Source organism: Montipora foliosa, chromosome 2 (genome assembly GCF_036669935.1).
Source record: "Montipora foliosa isolate CH-2021 chromosome 2, ASM3666993v2, whole genome shotgun sequence".
Taxonomy (NCBI): Eukaryota; Metazoa; Cnidaria; class Anthozoa; order Scleractinia; family Acroporidae; genus Montipora; species Montipora foliosa.
The window spans coordinates 32918372-32941969 of NC_090870.1; the positions used below are offsets into that span (position 1 = coordinate 32918372).

The following is a 23598-nucleotide window of genomic DNA, read 5'->3' on the forward strand; positions in this document are numbered from 1 at the left end:
GGTTTGAGAAACACACATTAGAAAAAATGTTTTGCTCACAAACAAAAGGCTTAAAGAATACTTTTTTTGGATTCAAAGCCACATGCAAGGAGCATTAAGATGATCTTAATTTCATTCTAAATAAGAATGTTTTTATTAAGAAACTGAAACCTCAAACTGATGATGAGACCTTAAGGTCTGCCACAATGCTAACTTTCAGATCTTGAGAGAGCTGGATCACAGAGAAAATGACATCTAGTTTAAGAATGGAATGTGTGTACTGTATTCGGCTGAATACATGTGCAGTACAGGAGTTTTGGGTTTTCAGACTTTTAAACTCATGCTTTGCATAATACATTAAGCTGCATTTGCACGCTGAAATTTTAAGTCACTGTGTAAATGACGTCACTTTTCCCTAGCTCCAACCCTCTGTTACTATACTCCAAGAGGAGTTTTTTTCCTGGGTATACAAAAATTTGGTTTTATCAACGGACTGGATAATGTAAATTGGCCACTGTACAGAGATTCTACAAGCTGACGTTTCGAACGTTAGCCCTTCATCAGAGCGAATCCAACACCATAGTTTCTTTAGAAACTACCCCCTTCATTCTTTTTTCCTGGTTACTCTGGCTTAATACCCTCTCTCAAAGTAACATTTCATTATTTTGATTTGCTGTAATCCTGATTTCTTGTAATTAGGTTTGATTTTCAGTCTCATAAAACTATCAAAAGAAACTGCACTTTAAGCTAAATAAAATTGAGACTTGACATTATGACTTTTCACGGTTGTTTTCATTTCTTTTCATTTATTTCAATTTATTTATTTTCACACAAGTAACTTTAGATAAATTACAAGGGTAGAACCATTAAGCCACAGGCTTAAATGGCCTTTTTGACCTCACCATTGTCATTGTTGTGTTGAGCGCGAAAATGTGGAAACAAACCGACTGAAACAGATTGTTTCATACAACTTCCACCCAAAATTAAAATAAATTTAGGCTGAAAGGAAAGGCTGCCACTGAACTCCTCAAATAGGGTAGGGTACATTAGTACATTAGTTGTCTTCCTTTTAATTGACTGATCGACTAACCAGTTTAGCATACTGACCCTTGTGGAAGCCTCACCCATCTTATCGATGAGGATCTTAAGCTGGTTCTGCTTGCTTGCAAACTCAAACCTTAAAAAAATATATATACAAAATTAAATAATATTCATCTTTGGCAAAGTCCTATATGTAATCATATTTATGGCAACCTTTTACTGTAACCTGCTTTTGTACCCATCTTAAATTAAACAGATACTAATCAAAATTGAGAATGCAATGGCTTTTAATTAAATTAGCCAAGCAGATTAATTGCTGAAATACCAGTAGCCCATAATTTTGATTCTAAACGATACGCCATAAAAAAAGACTCATGGCACTGGACTGCAGATCTACATGGCAAACAAAACACAGTATCAAGTACTCAAACAATAAGAACTCCAGGGCCCGGTTGTACGAAAGCTGATTAGCTTAATCCAGGATTAGCGTAAACTTTTGTTTCATGTTTTCAACTTTTTGGTGAAAGGTTGTTTTGCTTATTTTTGTTTTTCAAGATTGACTTCTTCTAATATAAAGTTTTGCCAAATATCAACGTTGAACAGCATTTAGTAGTGGAGTAATAAACTCCTTGGTTAATTTTTAATCTGGGATTAGCGTTAATCGGCTTTTGAACAACCGTGCCCAGTAGTATGTCTGGCATTACCCCTACTGTTACCATGGAGACACTCAACCAGTCATACAGTTTGTATCTGTTCATCTTAAGAAGAGTTGCGTCAAGTGGACAGTTATTGAAGTTACTTCGCAAAAATTAAAAAACAATCTTTCATGACTTTTCTGACTACAGTGCATGAACTCTACTCTATATTTATACAACGTATACAACATCTGGAACAGGATAAGTCAATTTAGCAGTCAAAATGGCTTAAGAACATATATATCACTGACTTAAGGCTGTAAATTAATTTACTCTCCAACTAAAATGAACTCCACGTACTTACCGGTCATTTTTCACACGAGACCGAAATGGAGCTAACTTTTCATCCACCAATGTGATGAGATCGGGTAACATGTCATTGACGTTGAAGGAAAACTCCATTTATGATGCTTCCACGCAGTCCAAAAACACAATAAAAAGACTGCATCACTAAGGCCCTCACATTTCAGCGTTTCTAAATGAAATGCTGGAGATCTTTCTTATCGTTCGCACGAGAGTTGTGTTGTCTCTGTCAGAGGGCAGATACTAGCCGGAGCTACGCCATAGTGATTATTACATCGTTTCTACGATATTGCGCTCATTAGTACGTGTTCTTGATCGGGTAAGTGACCAGACGAAACGAATATCACTCCACCAAGATTCAGGAATCAACGTTTCAGCACCAGGAAAAAGGAATACATTACATATGTCTTCTCTCTGTTGGTAACTTTTATTCTCTCCTCCACAGGTAGCTACAGGTTAACCGAAGTGCAAACTCTTGTTCCCAGTTCCTTGGAATTTGTTGCCACCCCGCGAACTTAGCCCCCGAACGGTTTTCAAATGAATTGTGAAAATTGAACCTCCCTTCCTTTACAGAAATTACCGGGTATTGCAATAATTACAACATGACAATTCTAAAAGGAAATGGAACTCCTCCATCCTCTTTCCCCAACGAACACAGCATCCTTCAAAGTAAAGTTGATCCCTAAAAGGACCTGGAAACAAGCTTTACCTGAGCACAAAATTTTTCACTTTTTTTTCTTTTTTTTCCAATTTGTCTGTCATACAACTATTGGAAGAAATATTTGCATTTCTTCAAATTACCTTGTTCTCCAGAAATGTACAGTTTTCAAATGACTCTGAAAATTCTGCCCCAATCTGCCCCCATACAAAAGCATCACCCTTACTGTGTCAAAATAAGCGATCATTGAGGCAAACAAGACATGACATCTTTCAAAAGGGATTGCTCTCAATCTAGTTTTGCTTTTTTCGGGCGTTGGGATAGTTACAATGTAGGTTACCACTCCAGTTAATTTTGACATCATATTTTTCAAAAGACCTCCATCAATTTTTTTAAGATCCGTTAAGACGCCCTTGGAATCAGGTTACATAGACCCCTTTATCAAGACCTCCCCTCAAAAAAAGATATTGGTACACTTATAAAACCAGCAAATCACGTACGATGTTGTCAATAGAGTCTGGAAATTTGGTTTTAGAGTCGTTCACAGTTGTTTTGGGGGATAGCATTATTTACTGGCCTTTCATCCACCAGGTAACTCAATTCAGCATTGGGTTGCCTTGGATCAACTGCACATGACACAACAAGTTTGTTCACGATTTTAATATCCAGTCAAAGGAGATCAACAAGTGCATTTAATTACGCTTTCCACGTCTTCGCTTCTTCTGCACAACAGGAGTGGCCCTCTGGCTGCGGAGGATGGCACAAGCCCGCCTTACAGCAGCATCTTGCAAATCCCTTCTGTAGAAATTCTTACCACAGAAATTCTTGATAGTCTTGACAGTGTGGCGGGAGTGCTTAGCCAAGGTCACCTTCGCTAAGTTCTTCGCAGGTTTGTTAACATCTGTGAAATAACAAAAGAACCTCTGTGCAAAGTTCTTGATGATGATGATAATAATAATATTATTATTATTATTATTATTATTTAAACGAAAAATGGTAAAACAAACTCAGTTTCTCAGCACTTGTCTACAGTTATAGGTGCTGCATTGCAAAATTGCCCAAAATCTTATAATTTTTATACTTGAATGTGCAAGCTCTTAATTCAACTGGCAATAGCACCAAAAATTCGTTAACAACTTCAATTTAAGTATGTTAAATCATAATGCACATAAAACTTGTTAACAGCCTTCAAATATTCACAGAAAAAATGTTACTTACACCTGGTCTTTTTTGTGGTAAGGATAACACCTTTGCCAGAGGGATCAGCTGTGATCCCAATAGCCTGAAATTTTAACAAAAAATGTTACTTATACTGTGACTGCAAAAAATGCAACTAACACATACAAACTGGAATCAATGCCAGGGGCAGATCCCGAAATTCCAGAAAGAGGGGGCAGAAGAAATTGTGGCGAGAGTGCACCCCCTTGCTTTGAGTCCCAGAAACCAAAATGATCTAAAATGACATTCACTCAAAAATCCTTTTACGCAAGAGACAAGACAAGGGCAAGAGGTTACAAATTTATGTCATGCACCCATAAACGATAGTTTATTTACAACATTACAATGCAAAACTGATACACATGCAGGTATACCTTTCGGTTAATTAATCCACAGTGCCTGTACCCATGCTTTCCAGTGAGGTTAAGAGGCTCCTACAGAAAAAGGGACGAAAACTTTTTATGATTTGCTTCATAAAATGTAGTCAGTGTGATATTTTCAAGGACATGACTGACTGCATGGAATTCCTGAAATCTCAAGGAGCAGATGGTCCTGTATATTTTTTGCACCTTTTGAATACACCTGCAAATTGTACATATACAATGTGCATTGTTTCAAGTGTTTCAGACTGTTTTTTTTCCAGGTTCTGCTATAAGTTGTGAACAAAATTGTTTATTCAATATAAAAAAAATTAATTATGGAGTACCTAGCCAGGTGTCATTTTTGAAAACAAAAAATAACTTTCAGTCGCATTCAATGCCATAAGCAAAGTTTTCTCAAGATGAATCTCCTGGCAGGAGAGTAACACATTTTATATTGTCCAAGCCTCAGAAAGCAAGCATAGGTGTTCAAATAATTATATAATTTGGAGATGTCAATGGAGGTCGATAAATGCCAAGCTTTGAGGAGAACTTCCCTGGTCCTAGCAACCAAGGTAAGGTTATTACCAAGGTAGTATTAAGCATGCCCTGAATTAGATAAACACACAGACAAAAAAAAATGGCCTACCTTTGTAAAAGTTGATCCCCAATTTTTCATTAAGAAACAGGAGTAGTTCTTCAAAATCTCCCACTGCAAGTCACCTGACATTTTCCCTTTAAAATCAATATTTATAAAAAATAATAAACTAAGTAAATAAGTAACTTTTTTTTCAGATGTCAGACTTGCTACTAAAATGCATTAATACAAAGTCAAATTCATTACACAGAGATACACACTGGCGACTGCTATAGTGCTGCTGGCATGATTTTAACGTGGAGTTCTTTCCCAAGATAAATCACTTCACCTACAGTAAGCATGTTTTGCATTTTTTCACTTGCAATTTTCTTAACTTTATGCAACATGCATGTGACCTATTGGATGCCAAAACACAAGGAGTTAATTTACAATACAGCTGACAGTACAAATTATGTATTTTTATGGGATGAATTTAACTCTAAAACAATCAGGTTAATAGCACTTAAAAAGAAGCTGAGGGACCTACAAGTCAATCAATAAATCCAATTTCAATTATGGTATTTCTATTGTTACACTCTTTAGAAACTGTGCACATGAATATCCTAATTACATGTATTATGTTTTCAACCTCAGATATAGCCACCTTGGCACTATGCACCTCACTGGCTATTTACTATCTTGTAACCAACATACACTGAAGGAATAATAATAAATTTTTGTCAAATGTTAAGGTCTACATTTGATGGCCTGTTAAAAACATGTAAGGCTTCATTGTAATGGCTGCAGTGTTGTCACTTGTGTCCAAGACAGCAAGTAATGAAATGCATGTGTAAAGTCTAAGAATCAACTCCAGTAACTATGTAGAGCAAATTATACATGTAGTTAACGTTGGGGTTCATGTTAAAACATCATTGACACCTCAAATGCCCTAGGATGCCCCCAGTTGAAAATCTGTCAAGTCTCACCCCCAGGGATCAATGGGTTGATGGAAGGGACATACCAGTAGTTTTTGACTGCTTAATTAACACATTGACATCTCAAATGTCCTAGGATGCCCCCAGATAACAAGTAAAATTATCTGGCATTAGACAGCATAAAATCTGTTAAGTCTCACTCCCAGGGGTCCATGAGTTAAATTTAAGTTTGGGTTTTTCTAACAGTTCATGATTATTTTGATTATTTGAGTAGTCAAGTTAGAGAGGCAATTTCTATCATATATACAGGGTCTGAAATTAACTTTTTGGCCCAGGCGCCAGGTGGCGACTGAAAAAAAATTTTCACTTGCCAGATGCAAAAATCTGGTTGGCAAAGTGTCCATAATTTTTTGCTTCTGATCATGAATATTGCTAAATCGACTGCTTCTGATTCGGATGTCCACAACATGCATGCTTAAAACAAATTCCTTTGCTCACTCGTTCTTTATCCGCTGACTGAAAAAAAACGCACGACCTTGTGCAGCTTGCATGCAGCAGACCTTTCAGTCAACAGATAAGCACGTGTTTCTACATCTTGTTGGTAGGTAAGTACTTAATGTATGGGGGATGATATCACGGAAAAAAATATGGTGGATGTTGTCGTTTGATTGCATTGTGTGGAAGACGAGTATCAAGTGGGTAATTTTATGAGAATCATTTCTTTTTTTTTTCATTCAAGAGCTACAACAGCACATGAACTTTTTTTAAATTAAAAAATAAATTACTTCTTCAATCGCTGGATTAGTTGAATGCAAGGATGAAAGACTTCATGATCAGTCTCCACTTGGCAACTAATGAGTAAAATCTATAAGTGTCCCACTTAGGAGGATTACTTAAGGGAGACATGCGAAACTAATGTTACTTGTAACTCTATAAATTGGCTGCAAAACATCTCTAAGCCTACAGATGGTTTGCAACCAATCTCAGGAGACATAGATGACAATGATGTAATGTACAATTGCTGGTGGACATACTAAAGGAGAGATCTTTTGTTTTCGTCAACCAATATGGCAGCAATGAAGTAAGGTAAAAACCACCTATTGTGGCCTTTCGTGGAGCAAAATCATGCAAATGTATTTTGTATTCACAGTTAAAGTGTGGGGAAAAAAAGCTGTAGATGGTCATTCAAGTGCCTAAACATACTGTAGAGTACAGTATATGGAATCTCTACTTAGGAAACATTCATTATTTTTATTTTTAGCTGTGCATTTCCAGGCACATTTTGTTTCCAAAACGACAGAGAATGTGAAGTTTTGAAGAAGACTGAAATTGAGAAAAATAAGAATTCTTTCTTTGTGTAAACATCATCAATTCACACACTCAATAACTTTAACCCCGTTGAAAAGAACGAGACAGAATGAAGACGACACACGACACCCGAAGAGTCGAAAGGAAACGAAAACTTAATTTTTAACGAATACTATACAATGTTCGCTTCATTTACGAGGAGTTTTCAGCAAATGCTTAAATGATAGTACAGATTTGATGGTCAAAACTTATAACTTAAAGCTGAAAGTCATCTTACCGCTCTAAACTTGCGACCACGAGAAAGAGAGGAAGAGGAGAGCGCATGCACTTACCTAACAGGGGGTAAACTCGATCCAGTTTCTCGCGATCGCACACAAATTAATATGGCGGACGAAAAAAACTATGAGTTGACATACATGTAATATCTGGAACAAAGGATGGGAAGGACAATTGTAGTCGAAGAAACAGTCAATGATTATATTTCCTCTCTCTATGGAAATCATCAGTGGCAGTTAGGATTAATGATCGGGCAGGTGAGGGATTTTCGCCAATGGTTTGAATTAACCAGTCAGATCAAAAACCAACATTTGACTTGATTTGTGATAATTGTTAATTTCAGTTTACAGTGTTCCCAATTAGTGCTCAAGCGCTAGACCGACTAGACACTTAAATAAAGTTCCTTTCCTTTCCTTTTATTCTTGCTGGTTTATTGTCAGTATCGATTGGAAAATGTTTCATAGTGTTCCATACCTACATCCTTTTCATGTGAAGATCAGAGCTTAACTGCTGAATACCCCGCCAATTATTTACACAATGTACCAGTCAAAGTGAAGCTTCAACATCCCGGGAAACCCTGCGGGCATTTCAATTTTTGGAATTTTTTGTTCAAATGCCCCCCTCACACAGGAAGAAATAACAGATTCCCATTTTTGGATATTTTAGGGTATTTTGAAGAATAGCAATAAAAATCCCAAATTTGGCAAAGTGAGACAAGTCCCAACCAGGGAATTCCCAACCAAGTTCCCTGACTGGGACTTGTGTCACTCTTCTAAATTTGGGATTTTTGTTGGTATTCTTCAAAATACCCTAAAATATCCAAAAATGGGAATCTGTTATTTTTTCCTGTGTCATCTCCCCGGGCCAGAAAGCTGTTCAAATGCCTCATCATAGGTCCATTTCAGGTGATAAAATGCCCCCATCCCCGGGAAAATTACCAGATTTTTATAAACTGAATGCATTAGTTTCACGGAGTTTCATGCAACAGCACTTAAATACATTCCATACATTCATTCCATTATTTATACACCTACTTATAAATCGTTGCAAATGTATTAAATTATTTAACAATTATTCCATGAGCGTGCATTGGATATGAGATGATAGATAGCCAACAAGGCGCGTAGCACCAAGTTGGCTATAATCATCTCATATCCAACAAGCGCGAGTGGAATAATTGTTTTATTAAAAACGACCCCAAAATATAGAAAACAAGACTACAATAAAATAAAAAGGCCCAAAAAATCACGCATATTTTTGCCGTGTTTGTAGATCATGGTATAATGGCTCATAACCCATGATGGCTTAGCCAATCAAAACTCTCTAATTGCCTTATCCAATAATCCAGTTTTTAATAATCATAAATACACCAGGTCGGTCAAAGCAATTGACCTCTATGAATCATATCCAGTGACGTATATTCAAAGATAATAATATAAATTGGTTCTTAATATCTTCAAATACGGAATAAAGTTTGTGTGGGCCTTTGCTTTTCAACCAATCAGCCACAAATGCGTAATCTTTACCTTTGAATGCATCTAAGTTTTATCAACCCATGTGGAAAGGTAACATGAAATCGAGGCTAGCAATCAAATTCCCTACCCTCTATGAGTGATGATCAAATGCCCCGCCCCGGGAAGACCAAGATGATCAAATTTCTCCCCCCCCCCCACCCACGGGCAGGAAAAGGAGTCAAATGCCCTGGGTATGCGTGGGGGGGGGGGGGGGGATGTTGAAGCTTCAATTTGACTGGTACATAAGTATTATCAGGCCGACTCAAAGAATGCCTATTGATTATGCTGATAAAGGTGCCAGGGTATTCACACAGTGCAGTACTTGTCTTATGTTCGACCTCAAAATAAACCTACCAGCCTTTCCTTTCAGTTTATTTTATGTGCTGAACTAAAATGGCCAGAGAATAATTAAGGTAGATTGTTTGTGAGAAAGGAGATGGGAGGGGGACACTGGCATGGTTACCAGAGCATATAACATCTTTTAAAAAAGACTCACACACAACAAGTAAGTTTACTTCATTCTCCTCATATGAACTGAGTTTGAGCGTCACATTGTTTCAGTCTGCATTTATTCTTTCAAATTGAGGCACAAAGACAGGGTGCTTTAAAGGGACATTTTAAAAGGTTTAAGATGTCCATGATAGCTCTGATTCTCTTTTCTGGGAAAAGCAATTACAATGCAATTTCATGCCTCATGGTAAAATAACAATAAAAGAAGAATTCATAAGGCTTATGAGAATACTCTACATTCCTTTTTAGCTTTCCCCACAGCGAGATTATGTTCTTCACTTATCCAGAACACCACTGCAATCAGGTAAGGATTCGACTTAAAAGATGCCGATATGATTATCATTAACGTTTTGAAGATTTGTGCAATGGTTGTACTTAATTTGTTCTCTAATACAGAGAGTAAGCCAGCTACTTTAGAAGACGTTGAAAACAGTTGGATTACAGAACATGCTCGACAGGTATGCAAAGTTAGAATAATACATTATTGGCAAGAATAATTCAAATTTGTCAATATTTGTACGTGATGATATTTACAGTATACATTTAACTGTATGGTAGTGGCATCCTCGTCTCAAGAGGTGATGGTTAGCGCAGGGGATTTGGGCAGGATCTTGTGTGACTGGGTAGCCCGATCCTGGAGTGGCAGTCTCTGTTGCAGGTGGCGCTGACGTGCCTTGTGGAAGCACTCGCAGAGGCTGCGCGTTCTTTCCTTGCCACTCTCTTGCATATAGCCTAGACTCCAGCATCCACTTCCGCCTTTGAAACCCGCACTTTGACACTTTGCCGCCATGTATCTCAGTGATTGGTGATGTCCTTTCATGCACTGGTGTTGATTAGTGCAGATCACAAGTCTCGCTTGTCATGCGACATCATTTGACGGACGCCCTGCCGCAGTTCTCCAAAAAGGTGTGATGGCATGCTTAATGAGCCAGTGCACTCCAGGACCTCCGTGTTGGTGACTCTGGCCTGCCACCTGATGTGCAGCTGGCGCCGAAGGCAGCGGAGGTGGAATCTGCTGAGTCGCTGCTCTTTTCTGGCATAGGTCGTCCAGAACTCGCTGCCATAAAGGAGAGTCAACAGAACACAAGCTTGGTGGATGCACATCTTGGTCCTTTCGCTCAACCGGTCATTGCCCCACACTTGTTTGGTGAGTTTGGCCATGACAGCAGCTGCCTTGGCGATCCTGCCGCTGATCTCAGGTGGAGCCCAAGTAGGTGAAGGTGTCCACAACCTCCAGCTCCGTGTTGTCGATGGTGATGACTGGGGGAGGGAGGGGGGGGGACTCAGCACCTTGCTCCAGGATGTTGGTCTTCCTGAGGCTGATCATTAGCCCAAACTCCTTGCAGGCGTGGGACAGCTTGTCGACCAGATGTTGAAGGCGTTTCTCTCTGTGGAATGTTAAAGCAGCATCATCTGCAAACAGCAGCTCCCGTATGAGCACCACGTAAGCTTTGGTTTTGGCGTGGAGTCTGGCGATGTTGAAGAGTTTGCTGTCTGACCTTGTCCGGATGTAGACACCTGTTGTAGAGTCTACAAAGGTATACTGGAGCAGCATCAGAAGAAAATCCCAAATAGGGTTGGAGCAAGGACACAGCCCTGTTTTACTCCACTGCTGACTGGGAAGGCATTGGAGGTGGCCCCATCGAAGCAGACCGTACTCTGCATGTCCTGGTGAAAGGAGGTGATGATTGCCAGGAGCTTTGGAGGGCAGCCAATCTTCTGGAGGATCTCGAAGTGCCCACTTTTGCTCAACAAGTCAAAAGCTTTCATTGATGAGGTTCACGAAGGCGAGGAACAATGGCTACTGTGGACATCCCCGCTCTGAAGCCACACTGTAACTCTGGGTAGACTTGCAAAGCAAGGCTCTGCAGGGGGGTTAACAGCCTTCTCAAAAAGATTTGTAGGAGCAGGTCATTCTGAAGATGGAGGCGGTCAGGGTGGCGAGGGCACCCTGGCGAGCGCATGTAGGGCGCGAGCCTTTAGGGGGGTCTGGGGGAATTCCCCCCCAGAAAATTTGTGAAATTTGGATGTGCAAAGGTGCCATCTGGTGAAATCTGGAGGGATCTGAAGGGTCAAATATGCAAATTCCTCTTTGTGTGTTTGTGTTTTAACCTAATTAAATCTGAAGACATGTTAGCATGCCCGCTCGAATGTTGCAATTCTTACTTTGCAACGTTTTCGTTAATATAAACAGCGCCAAAAAAACACTAGTTTTACATTTTTTCCTTTTTTGAACTGAAGGTATTTTTAGGCATTCTTCACCCGTCATCCGAAAAACATGTTACATCTGGATCGTTTCAAAGTCGCCGGCGTTCTGGTAAACAAATTATCAGCGCTGTTTGTTTTGCGTTATTTTAAGTTCTCACGAATTTCTCCAAAAAAATTTTCAAACCTTGTTACGTGTGATGTGAAACTGTTTTTAAGGATGATAAGATGGTTTTAAAAGCGGAGTTTCATTCGCAAATCAACAGATAAATGTGACAAAGGCGGTAAAAAACCGAGACATGTCGCGGAAAATTCGCACAACAAAGAGAAAGTAAAACCACACATAAACCCTTCGCTTGGCTTTTTTTAATTCATCTGTAAACATCATTCCCAATTTTCGTTAATGATAACTCGAATTAGTTTTGTAATATTTATTTAAATACTCACCATTTCCTTTTCGAAACTAATTTATTCATTCTATTCACACAAGCACGTGCACGTGCACTAAGCGACGAAAAACAATGTGAAAGACTGCTCTATTATTCCACGGAAAAACACTTACCATCCTTCCTTTGCTCTTTAGAAAAGTAGGAAGTTATCTGTGAACTCGGTGCAGCTTTTTGCTTTCGATTCTCTGCCATTTACGTTTTAAAGCGTTAGAATTACCGGTGAAAGGACAATAGTATTTTTAGGGGTACTCCCTTTACCTACTCCGTATGCCATGGAGTAGGGCTCTGCGTTTTGTCCTCTCTCGTAAGGAACTACTATACACTGTGCTATAAATTACACTATAAATCCAGATAAATTACTTTCCGATTGCCAGTCAAATGCTTGACGTGAACATGCCATTTTTTCCCCGATACTCTGATAAAAGCGATGAATATTTCCGCTTTTGTAATTGAAGAAAGATCGGAATGGCGTTTGTGTTTTTTAAAATTGGAGAAATTATTATCGGGGAATTTCTTTTTCGGTGTTCTTTCAGCTTTTTGTTTCCTTGTCGGTAACAAAACAAAAATAATATATTTTCCGCCTGGAATGGAGACGGTCAAAGCTCCAGAGGAGGCGGCTCATTGAGCCGGCAGCCGGCCGGTTTTGAGAAGGCTGGGTTAATTTGACCCCAGCAAAGACTTTGCCAACGAAGCTCAGAAGGGAGACGCCGCAGGGCCGGTAGCAGTTTTGATGCCCTCATACATCACCATTTTGTGGCCACAGTCCGCTGCAGCGGGTGGTCTGCTGGGCCTTGCTCCTAGCTGCTTGAAGGGCGTCGCATGTTTTTGGGAAAGGGTTCTGCTTTTGAGCCAGCATCATTTTCCTCTTGGCCTCCGTGACTGGCTGTATTTCTTCCCAGCAAGCCTGAAACCAGTCAGCATTCTTGCGTTCTTTCTTGCCGAATGCAGCCATGGTTGAGTCGTAGATGGCATCACGGAGGTGAGACCATTTGGTATCCAGGTTGCTGGTTGTTGGTTGCGCAGCAAGTTTCTCCAAGAGGCTGTCAGCGAAGTTCTGAGCCTTAACGTGTTATGCCGGAGTCTTGCGACACCACTGGAGTGCCCTCTCCAGTTTGCGCTAAGGCCTGGGTGGGAAGATAAGGAGACGCTTGGCTGCCCATATGACAGTGTCCCCCTCTCAGTGTAACTGGCTGGGTCCAAGGGAAAGGAAGAACCAATACAACTTGGGGCTAGTTCCACTGCAGAAGCTGCCAGAAGGCAGTGCTGAGCACCTGTCATCCGCCTTAGGGGCTCCACTCCGGATTTGTCCTCGAGGTTTACTCCTGAAGCCTTCCTGAGATCAGGTATAGCCGCAAGGCAGCAGAGGTTTAAAATCATGGTTTACCTTCCCCTAGATATCGATGGGCTGCCTTCACAGGCTAAGAGCCCCATCTACCCTAGGCATCTGGTTTTAAGGCGCCAGTGGCCTTGCCTTCGCCCCTTCTCCTGTCGGTGGTGCCAGTTCCGCCAGGCAGAGGCAAGAAGTTGGACTTAGCTGACAGAGGCTCTTAGAGTCACACACCATTGGGAGCATTTCGAGAGGTTGTGAGAGCCCAGCGTCACAACCCACTCCCCGGCTTTTACAGCCTTACCGAACTATGTAACTGTGTAACTATATAACACTTAAGATTATCATGTAAAGTTGTAGGAACTACTGAATATAGCTTCTTTTTTTTTTAAGAAGGGTGACTTACACTGTAAGTAACTTGTAAAATTCTATCTATTGCATTGTTTTGTCAAATTTTTCCTGCTTGCATATTTTATACACAGGCTTTGTATGCATGGGAAATTGTCACCTGTCTGCCCAATCTCTCACCGAATTAATTGCCTTCATTTTTTTATGAAATAAGTTAATGTACAGTATATTTGAAGTGTGGGTCAATTACACTGTAAATGAAATGGAGTAGTGATCCTTGCACTTACGGTATCTCAAGAATTAACAATATTCCAATAGACCATTTTACAGTTGTGGCTAAGTTACCAGGCCTAGGAATGGAAGCGAGGCTGCCGGTGACCCTGTTTTGATACAAACCTTCATGCTTTTGTAATGTTAATATGGACTAATTAGCATTACAACAACACAATTTACATGATAAAAGCAGTGAGGTCTGTATCAATGCAAGGTCACCGGCAGCCTCGCATCCATTCATAGGCTTGGTCGCTGAGCAAACAACTGTAAAATGGCCTATTAATAAATTAAAAGTGCGAAGATCACGTCTCCATTTGGTCTATAACCTGCACTTCAAATGTACATTAATTTCATCCAGCTACTCCTTGATAAGCCCAAATTGCGCAGCTCCCAACTGAGTCACTTGATAGCTCAGTTGGAGGGGAACACTTCACCGGCATCACAGAGGTCATGGGTTCGAATACTGTTGAAGCCACCTGTGTCTTTAAGAGACAATTACTGCTTAACCCATTGACCCCTTGGAGTGGGACTTGCATGTACCAGATTTGGCTCTGTCTAACACCAGACGATTTTACTAGTCAACCTGGTGGCCTCCTGGAGCGCATGAGGAGTGAATGGGTTTACTTATTAATTGTCCAGATAAGTGCTAGCCAAGGATCACTTCTCCATTTTGCTTTTTTTTTTCATTGTAGTTGTACGTATACAGTGTACAAAGTGACTGTTTTTGGTGTGGGTATTTCGTTGATGCATAATTGGGTTGTGTATGATAATGAGTGTTTAGCACATTTTTGCCCATTTGCAATCCCGTAGAGGACGAAATTAATAATACTAAAATATGCATAAATTGTCTCTTTGAACTTAGGTGTCCAGAATGTTGACTGGAGGGTTAGATGTGGTTGGTGTTTTTGCATTTGGTCCCCCAGACATGCTCACCAAATCACAAACAAAACTCCGTAACTTGCTTTTCTTTATCAACAAGAATGTTCAGAGTAAATCTTCTTCTTACTTTGAGGATCTCAGTTACAGTAGAGTGTTACTCCAGATTTGCTCTACAACCAAAAAGTATCCTTTAAAATTATAATAATAGATTATTTTCTTAATGCCTTGCAGCTTAAGTATGTTTTCTTTAATATCCTCATTATACAGTATCTTGATTATTTTACTCTTTGTCTTCCTTCAAAATGGCTTCACTGGTAATTTTCTTTAGACTTAGTGCACTCATCCAGTCCATTTCTAATATTATAATTTATTTAATAATACATTATTCTAATTAAGTAATCACGAAAATTATGGGGGATCTCCATGTTTAACCCTTCAGCTTCTTCTTGTCTTCATTTTTGTCTCTTTTCACCACTTTTGCCATTTTGCCTCTTTTTATTATAATTATAATGATATAACTTTTTTTAATTTTATTATTGCACTATTACATCATTTTACCATATTTGGTCAAGAGAACATGCAAAGTGCATGTATGTATGAGAGGGTTGCCTGTGGTGTCCTGGTTTGACAGGTTTAGAACAGAGAAAATAAGAACAGAACGGGAGAAATTTTTTCAACATGATGCATTTTTTTAGCCCAAGAGTTTACGTGTAGCCTGTCATCCCTTGTCACTCATCATTTCATTTATCCAATCAAATAAACGACATTCAATAGTTTTGTCTGTGTTGTTTTTGTCATTAATATGAGCCTCATGATTCTCAGTCATTATGCAAAAAGAAGCCAAAATACTAGGAAATGGCATACTAGTGGAATAATAAATCGCTTATTGAATGGTTTACCATACTGTATAACACAGTCATGGATGCGGATTTTTTTACAATGTACTAAGTGCTCATGAATATTTTTCCTCACCCCTTTGGGGCTCAGAAAATCTATGGATATACATGTGTGCATAGTAATAGTATACTATGTGTATGGTGGTAAATAAATACCGGTAAAAACGACTGAAATCTCTGTTTATTTTTAATAATATCAAATCACTGTAATATCCTTAAGGTCACTTAGAAAATGATTGCGTGGAATTTATAAACCGTCCAACAAACTCTATGTTGCTGAAAGTGAATAGCTATTGGCACATGTACCATTAATAAACAATGTTTGTCATTAAGATGCATAAGACAGGTTTCATGCCTGATTTCTAAAAGGTTCTTGAAAGCCACCTTGGTCTCTGCTACCAGCCCATTGTTCAAATTCCTTAACCACATTCTTTCTTTCAGAATCATTTGCAGAACTATAGATGCATCTGATTTCAGGGTAAATACATGTACATGTATACCTGTTAGGCTGTATAAAAGTCATAGCACAGAAGGTGGAAAACTCAAATATGCTATCTTCATGTACAATGTCATGTAGTTCTGAGTATTATAACGTTAAGAATGGAGAGACTATTCTGAGATTGTTATTGTCAAAATAATTATGAGCTCAGCTTATGCCAAAACTTGTATGTTTTTTTTTGCTCTGACAATGGGCTCACAGATCATACACGTTTTTTGCCTTGTCACCACCTGTGTGTTTTTCTTCTAATTTTGTGAGATTTACAGGACTAAAGTTGATGGATAAAGTATCTCCTATATATACTCAGAAATGGCTAGTTGTCGGAGGGAATTGTACTCTCTACAGCTTACTCGATCTACTGTATGTACCCTAGTCCCTAGTGTCCTCTCTGCAAGTGGTAATAATAATTATTGTGCAAAGCCATTGCTCCACCAACTATATTTAGATTTGTACCCTGGACTTCTGAATTCAGTCCTAACTACTGGTACTCAATAACTGACATTGCTTCTGCTATTGACTGTTTTTTTTAAGTAAACCATCTAACCATAATCAAAACTCAAGTTGAAAGTGCTACTGTAGCAATAAATATTTGGCATCCATTCTTTGATACCTGGCGCGTTTTTGCCTTTCAGGCCACACCAAACCCAGCTGAAATCAAGTATCAGTCATTTGCTTCAAAATGGCTGCAGTTGGAAACTACTCTTTTGTTACCTAATTGTCCCTTCATAGTTCCAAGGAAACTGGAGAAAACTAGTCTTCAAAATCAAATAGTGGTAGGGCATTTGTTATCAATGAAGTTCAACCTGCCACAAGCACACCCTCCAATAACTCATCAGGAGCCTTTAAGTTAATGTGGCAGGTTGAAAAGTTGGACGGGATTGACTCGGATTTCTTACCTCGGATCGAGCCCCGATTTCTCGAAGTTTAGCTTAAAGATTAGTGCTAGGGTAATTTCTTGAGGCCCTATCATCGTTTTTGCATCAATCCGAGGTGAGCAATCAAAGCTCATCCGGCCCGACTTTTGTACCTTTCTAAATTAATGCATATCAGCTAACGTCCATTTTCTTGTGAGTCTTTACTATATTGTCACGTGTCAACCAGATGTTTGCATGAAAGAACACATAGGATTTATTCGTCATTTTCCTGTTTTGTTGATTCATGGTTGATTCAAAATTGAGACCTCAAGAAAGCGTTTTCCACTATCTGAATATCCATTGCAAATAAAATCACAATCAGCAAATCTTTGAATAAAGAGGTACAACTTGTTTTTTTCTGTTAATGATGTCGAGTTTGTATTTGTCATGATGTTGTCAATTTCTTGCTTAAACCATGCGATAAGTCTGCTGGGAGATTTTATGATTATTTTGTTGGCTTAAAGGTAGATGGTTTCCAGGTGTTTTATGTTCTGATTTCTTGGAATGTAACTTATAAAAGCCTTTACGGTTCAGTCTGTTGCTTTTCACCAATTTTGTGAATCCAAGATCGTTTTATTTGTGGTGATTGTCATAAAGAGGCTCAATTAGTAATATTTTTATGGGACGTTTCCGTGTACTAGATGTTCAGAAAAACGATCTACCCATAAATGAAGGGGGTAGTGTCAAGCAAGTATATACGTAATATCTTGGACGTTTCTTTCTGTAACTCACATGCGTTTACACTTCCAAATCAACTGTTACGTGCTCGCTATTCCCTTCCATTGCATTTGTTTGGTTTCATGACATGTAGGTTGTACTCAGCAAATGACTCTACAGTCTGCTTAGGACCGCTACGCAGTCCATCTTTCGCATGTGGATACTGGCCTTTAGCTTATATTACATCCAGCCTGCAAATTCAGCCACTTCTCTTCGGTAAGCTCCAGAGTGATGAAACGTGGCTGTAGTTGCAGGGTAATGGTGATCTCACTGGCTGATAATCCCTTTCAAAATTTTATCCATAGGGAAGCATCTATAACATTTTTCAAAGCATATCAAACGCATTGTGCACAGTGAATGGTGAGCTTTGTGCGGATGAACAACCACTCTCAACGGGAGAAAAAATTGGGAAAGGCCATAGAAATTTAAAAGCCACACAGACGTTTAGGATTGATATTTTCTCTGAAGAGGTACAGTGTAATATCAGCAAACAATCCACATTGTTTGTTTGTTTGTTTGTTTGTTTTGATTTATTGAGCAGCACAGCAGCGTAAAGCATGAACGTTGCAAAACTAGAGGCTACACTTAATTAAAACTGCTGAATCCCAAGCAATAGACCTTTTTGCAGATACGGCGGCCATTTTGATTTCTATTGTTTCAAATAGCTACATTATGGGATGCCCAAGGGGCAAATACATATTAATTTGTCCCCCTGAGCACCACCATAATGTCTTTCGAAACAATAGAAATCAAAATGGCCGCCGTATCTGCAAAAAAGTCTATTGGTCGAGCAGGATTTTCATGTAGATGCCATCATCATTTTCATTGCAATTTTATATACTTAGCCCCAAAAGTTTACCATCTAATTTAACACTACCGTCTATAAATAAGGTTTTTCTCTTTGCTTTTATGTTAAGGGAAGATATACAGTCGTACAGTAGACCCAAATCATTTTTAAAAGCACTATTTCTAGCCAATATAAGCAGACATGTGCGAAACGCATTCGAGAAAGTCACGGTTTGGTCAACTTTGTTGTCCTGTTCAGTTGATTACCAAAATCATCTCCAAAATTTTGAGCAATCACCGCCGGATCAATTGCTAATTTGCCTTCATCACTCAACTATAAAGAGAAAGCTTTCCTCCATTTTAAACGGCGTATGTCAGCGTTAAGTTCATCATGGTTAACACACTCACAGAAGGTTACCAGAAATTGGCTTTGAAAGTTCAAAGAACCTGGTTAAACTTGGCCATCGCCTCAAGTTTAAGCTCTTTGGTTTCGGTAATCAGGGAATTGTTGGCTATTGAAGATTGCTAAAGTATTAAATTAAGGTCTATTGAGCCCATACTTTCTTATAAAAAATTCGTGTTTTATAAAGCAACGGTCCTCATACTTTAGGTTATCTGAAATATCAGGTTAAGCGAGCTTACTATGACATTGTACTTTCAATATTTAATGCTGATTTTTTTGCCTTACACTGTATCTATTAGGAAATGCTAATCAGAGGCAAAAGTCGTGTACAAAGAATATTGTTCCCATCTACATCCTTATTGTCAATTTTTTTCTTTAGTTCTGTGCTCCTGGGAAGATTGAAAAGATAGAAACAGTGCACTCCCTGTCAATGAGTGGATCATTGTGTTGTCGAGCTTATGTTCATCAAAAAGCTACCGTAAAGGAGGCAATACAGGTACAGAGTTCAATGAGAAAAGTAACAAGATCAAATTTCTCATTTCGAAAACAAACAGCTTGTTTAGTTCGGAACCATGCTGAGGTCTCGCAAACTGAAATGCTCTCCTCTCCAAAGAGGACCTAGTTCTGATCATAACTCTTTACATGTACAAGCCATGAAGTCATGTAGTTGGAATGGAAATGTTTCTAAGCTGAAAAAACTCAACCAGTCGTAGCACCACAGTAAGAGGAATAGTAAGAAAATAGAATAGGTGACTCTGGCTGTCAGTTTTTCATGTGCTTTCAACAAAGATGTAGCCTTGGATGAGGATGGGATCGGCTTACGATCATCCCCATGTTTGATTTTCAATCAATCATAACGCTTTACAGTAGGTGACGTCGTTGCTGGTGCAAACCAGCATTGAAGGGCTGCACGACAACTTCAATCATTTCTAACAGGAGCCGCGTGACTTTGTTCTGAAAAATTTTCAGTCTGGTTGTCTTAGCTTACAAGAAGGGCCTAGTTTAGTGGCATATTTGCATCACCCCTCACCACATCTAGTCATGTAATTTTGGGAAATTTTGGATAGTTAGTTCTTCCCCATGATTTCAATTGGGGTAGTTTGAAAAAGGTACTGCAAACGCCTTAAGTCATGTTGCTCTCTTTTGTGGACGAGTTAGTATACATGTATCTCAGAGATCGAGTCACCTTGAATCTAGTTCGCCATTTTGTATGGAGGAAATAAATTGTGCGGTATTTTTTCTTAGTTTTGAAGATATCTTTCTTTTAGGCCTTGAAGTACGACGTCATTCGAAGTTTCTTGTCTCGTCTCGAAGTCTTGTGTGACGACATAATGGATAACCAGGACGAGAAAACAGAAAACGGTTCGTCTGTTTTTTTCTTAGTTTGTTCGAACACAATACCTTCTCATCTGTAACGTTCCTGACAAATCAAGGAGAAGGCATCAAATGTATTTAACAAGATGGAGCTATATCATTGTTATTCTTGTAGCATCATGTCCAAACTTCGCTGGCCAACTTTTTCAAAATGTAATCAGTTTTCGATCCTTTCCATCCTCAGTTGGAGGCGACGAAAATTTACCAGGAGCGCACTGCTATTGTTAGTGCTAACGAAACTATGCCGATATTACTAGTATTATATCTTTTATTTGTATAGTACTTTGTGGAGTAAGGCCAAAATAGGGTGACCATGCTCCTTGCACCCGTTTGGACGATAACTCCTAAAGGTTCTTTGTTAAAAAAGTTTGAAACCACCGACGTTCTCTCTTATTCATTCGCAGAAACCTCTTCAGCTTCCACCTGGACGTGCCCTCAGAGAGTGTTCTTTCCTCTTGGTGTCGGCCCTGTTACAGTGTGTGACTACGTGTTCAGAGACGAAACTGTGAAGGTGACTTTTAATTACCCTGAAATCCCTCTCGTAGGAAAAAGAAATGAAATGTACATTTCACAAAGCGCCATTTCCTAAACTCAGTGGCGAGGCTGTCGGTGGGCCTCTCTAAGACTGCCATCAGTGCTGGCGACGAATGTCTACTGTTTACATCGTTTTAGCCAGGACTGTGCCAAAACGTCTGTGGACACAGCCCTTTTCACTCTTTTTTTGGTAGATTACTTGCAAGGTACATAACATGTAACTCTAATTCCCACCCACAAACACTTTGGAAGATCATACGTTGTCTAACATTTTTCTCAATTAAGTGTTTGACCGGAGACTCAACCTTAACATTGTTCGGGGGGAGGGGTTATTTAGAGTTGCTGTCGTTATCCGAGAAATACAGTCGGAATTAAACTGATATCATTCGGAACATAAAGACAAGTGTTGGTCCAACTGTGGTTTTTGCTCTGTAGCCCGATGCTCTGCCTTTATTTTCTTCTTCCTCTTTTCCCTTTGTCCTTTTGCTTAATCAAAGGAATTTGATCTATAACTTCCTAACCGGCGGCAGTTCATAATATCTAAACAGTCACAAAACTCTTTATTCAAGTTTTTGTCTTTGAAATGTGTTTGAAGAATAAGCAACTGCAGGTCTCCAGACCACGAAACAGGAATATTTTTACTTGCCTTTGCCAGGAATCACTAGAAAGAATGAAAGATCTTCTAGATGTTGAACCAAAGGAAGAAGACTTTGAATGTAAAGAGGAACTCCCAGGTACATTATCTATAAAAAAAAAGTTAGTTCCATTCGATAAAGTTATATCGTGCTTCTTATTTACTTAGTAAGCACAAATTTGGCTTAGTTCTGAAATAACAATGGAATTGTGTCGGGGTGAGAAAGGAAAATGTGCTCTTTAATTTTGTTGATGCTTTCGAGACCTTTTACTCACTAGCTTAAGTGTGTAAAAGCAGCTAGTGCAAAACTCTAGTTTAAAAGTCTCAAAGCCTGAAACTCCCGTGCTGCATGTTAATTCAGCCGCGTACACACACATTGCATTCTTAAACTATAGCATCCAGCTCTGTCACAATGTCAAAGTTGGTAATGGCGGACCATTAAATAGGAAATTCCAGTTAAAATAGACAGGTGTTTTTTTTTAAATCAAGGAATTTGGATCACTTAGCGTTTAGTAATCCAAAGAAAAAGAATAATTGATTTTTTTGGTCATAGCATCCAACTTGCTTCCTTTGTCCTCTTTCCAGACGTGCATATATTAACGAGTTTAATGGCAGAAAGGGAAAAGGATGGGAGTAAAGAAGAAGCAACAGAAAAGGAAACGAATCAACAAGGACTCGGGAAGCGTGTAATCGGTTTGTCGTTGTTTGATTTACTTTACTTCTCTTGGCCAAGAACTACGCAGCGGTTTGTAAGCAGTGTTCATTCGAAAAGGTTTATTTTGGGGGTTTCTGTGGCGCGCAGAAAGCTAGAGGAGGGAGATGGCGTGGAAGAAAAGAGGTTCTAGGAAACCCGAACCCCACCAGCCGGCTATGCTTTGCATTGCAAGCACATTTTGTTTCCTGCCGCCGATATCATAACCGGTAATACGTCTGCGAGCTACTATTGATCGCTTCCTTTCACGAAATGAATTCTTGTGCCCGCAGTTCTCTGGGTCAGCACCGGGAATAGCCTGTGCCTGGCTCCAAACCATCGTCGGAGACCCAGGGGCAGCTAGTCGGTACGACATAATGTTCGTGGTGAAAGTTTACTACAAGAAAGGGAAGAGCCCCTGGGCACTCTCTCTTAACGAACCAATTCCAGAAGCGTTCGAATTCCCTGCTTCTGATTGGCCACAAAAAAATGAGCGAAGAGGAGCAGCAGGGTGACTCTGATCTTTTCTTACACGAAGTAGTTTTCCTCATCGATCGCCATAGTTGCGAAGCGCGTTCAGTGGGGAAAGGTTTTCGAGGAAAGTTTCAGAACAAAACGTTAACGAAGCCTGAAACATTACAAGCTTCAGCAGGGCTGCAAGCAACAAACACTCTCCGATCTCTTATTCCGGAATAGGGTCAATCGAACGTACCCTTTAATAGTTTCATTCATTATCAACTGCCTTACGTTCTCGTTCCCCGTTTAAGTTCTCTTTTCTTTTTCCACAGGTACTGTAGCTGGAATCATTGTTGCCGTTGTGGCGGCTGGGATCACATTTCTTTGGGGAGAAAATGCGGGATAAAATGAAATTTAATGAAAATAAATTATGAAAATAATTTTTGTTTTTATATATTAAACAATATTTATTTCAGCATTTCCTCTAAGAGCAGTGTGAGCATCAGGAGAGCTTACGCTGTTTACAATTTAAAAAACTAAATAAAACACGTCACGGTCAAAAAGATAGATTACAAAACATCATGCAACAAAATCGGTTAGACAAAAAAAAATTGAACATGTTGAAATAAACTAACATTAACTTGAGAATCAATATTACGAACTCTGTTTAAAAACCAGGCAGCTATTTTGTAATTCGAAGCAGAATGCCATCTATTTCCAAATAAATGTGGGCAGTACGAGAAATATTGCAGGTGCATCACAAAGAGCGCAAGCAGGCCAGGAAGAACTGTAATTTTCCTATTTAATGGTCCGCCATTACCAACATTATGTTCTTGAGAG

At 39.3% G+C, this 23598-nt stretch overlaps 3 protein-coding genes across 4 annotated transcripts in view; 1 reads left to right on the forward strand and 2 right to left on the reverse strand.

Moving 5' to 3' along the window:
- LOC137992873 (alpha-tubulin N-acetyltransferase 1-like) overlaps nucleotides 1-2506 on the reverse strand; it is a 12819-nt gene extending 10313 nt beyond the window's left edge. The window contains exons 1-2 of one of the 2 annotated variants that reach the window (XR_011121757.1): nucleotides 2020-2486; nucleotides 1087-1156 (exon numbers count right to left, since the gene is read on the reverse strand). Coding sequence is in view for 1 of the 2 variants with exons in the window: in XM_068838433.1 (XP_068694534.1) it covers nucleotides 1087-1156; nucleotides 2020-2117 (168 nt within the window). In the remaining variant the exon portion in view is untranslated. Of the gene's footprint in view, nucleotides 1-1086; nucleotides 1157-2019 lie in introns of both variants that reach the window. The other variant, XM_068838433.1, reaches the window with a different exon arrangement.
- An 815-nt stretch (nucleotides 2507-3321) lies between these two features.
- On the reverse strand, nucleotides 3322-7398 carry LOC137992874 (large ribosomal subunit protein eL28-like). The gene is made up of 5 exons (XM_068838434.1): nucleotides 7351-7398; nucleotides 4903-4988; nucleotides 4269-4328; nucleotides 3895-3958; nucleotides 3322-3577 (listed from the first exon to the last, which is right to left on the reverse strand). Exons 2-5 carry the CDS (start codon nucleotides 4981-4983, stop codon nucleotides 3369-3371), a joined length of 414 nt encoding a protein of 137 aa, XP_068694535.1. The 5' UTR covers nucleotides 4984-4988; nucleotides 7351-7398; the 3' UTR covers nucleotides 3322-3368.
- Nucleotides 7399-7441: 43 nt separating this feature from the next.
- LOC137992875 (protein odr-4 homolog) lies at nucleotides 7442-23406 on the forward strand. Its single transcript, XM_068838435.1, has 13 exons — nucleotides 7442-7606; nucleotides 9623-9677; nucleotides 9770-9831; nucleotides 14838-15037; nucleotides 16192-16228; nucleotides 16882-17022; nucleotides 18186-18350; nucleotides 19449-19565; nucleotides 20338-20431; nucleotides 20848-20954; nucleotides 21633-21711; nucleotides 22197-22304; nucleotides 23091-23406. Exons 1-13 carry the CDS (start codon nucleotides 7511-7513, stop codon nucleotides 23162-23164), a joined length of 1335 nt encoding a protein of 444 aa, XP_068694536.1. The 5' UTR covers nucleotides 7442-7510; the 3' UTR covers nucleotides 23165-23406.
- The last annotated feature ends 192 nt before the right edge of the window (nucleotides 23407-23598 follow it).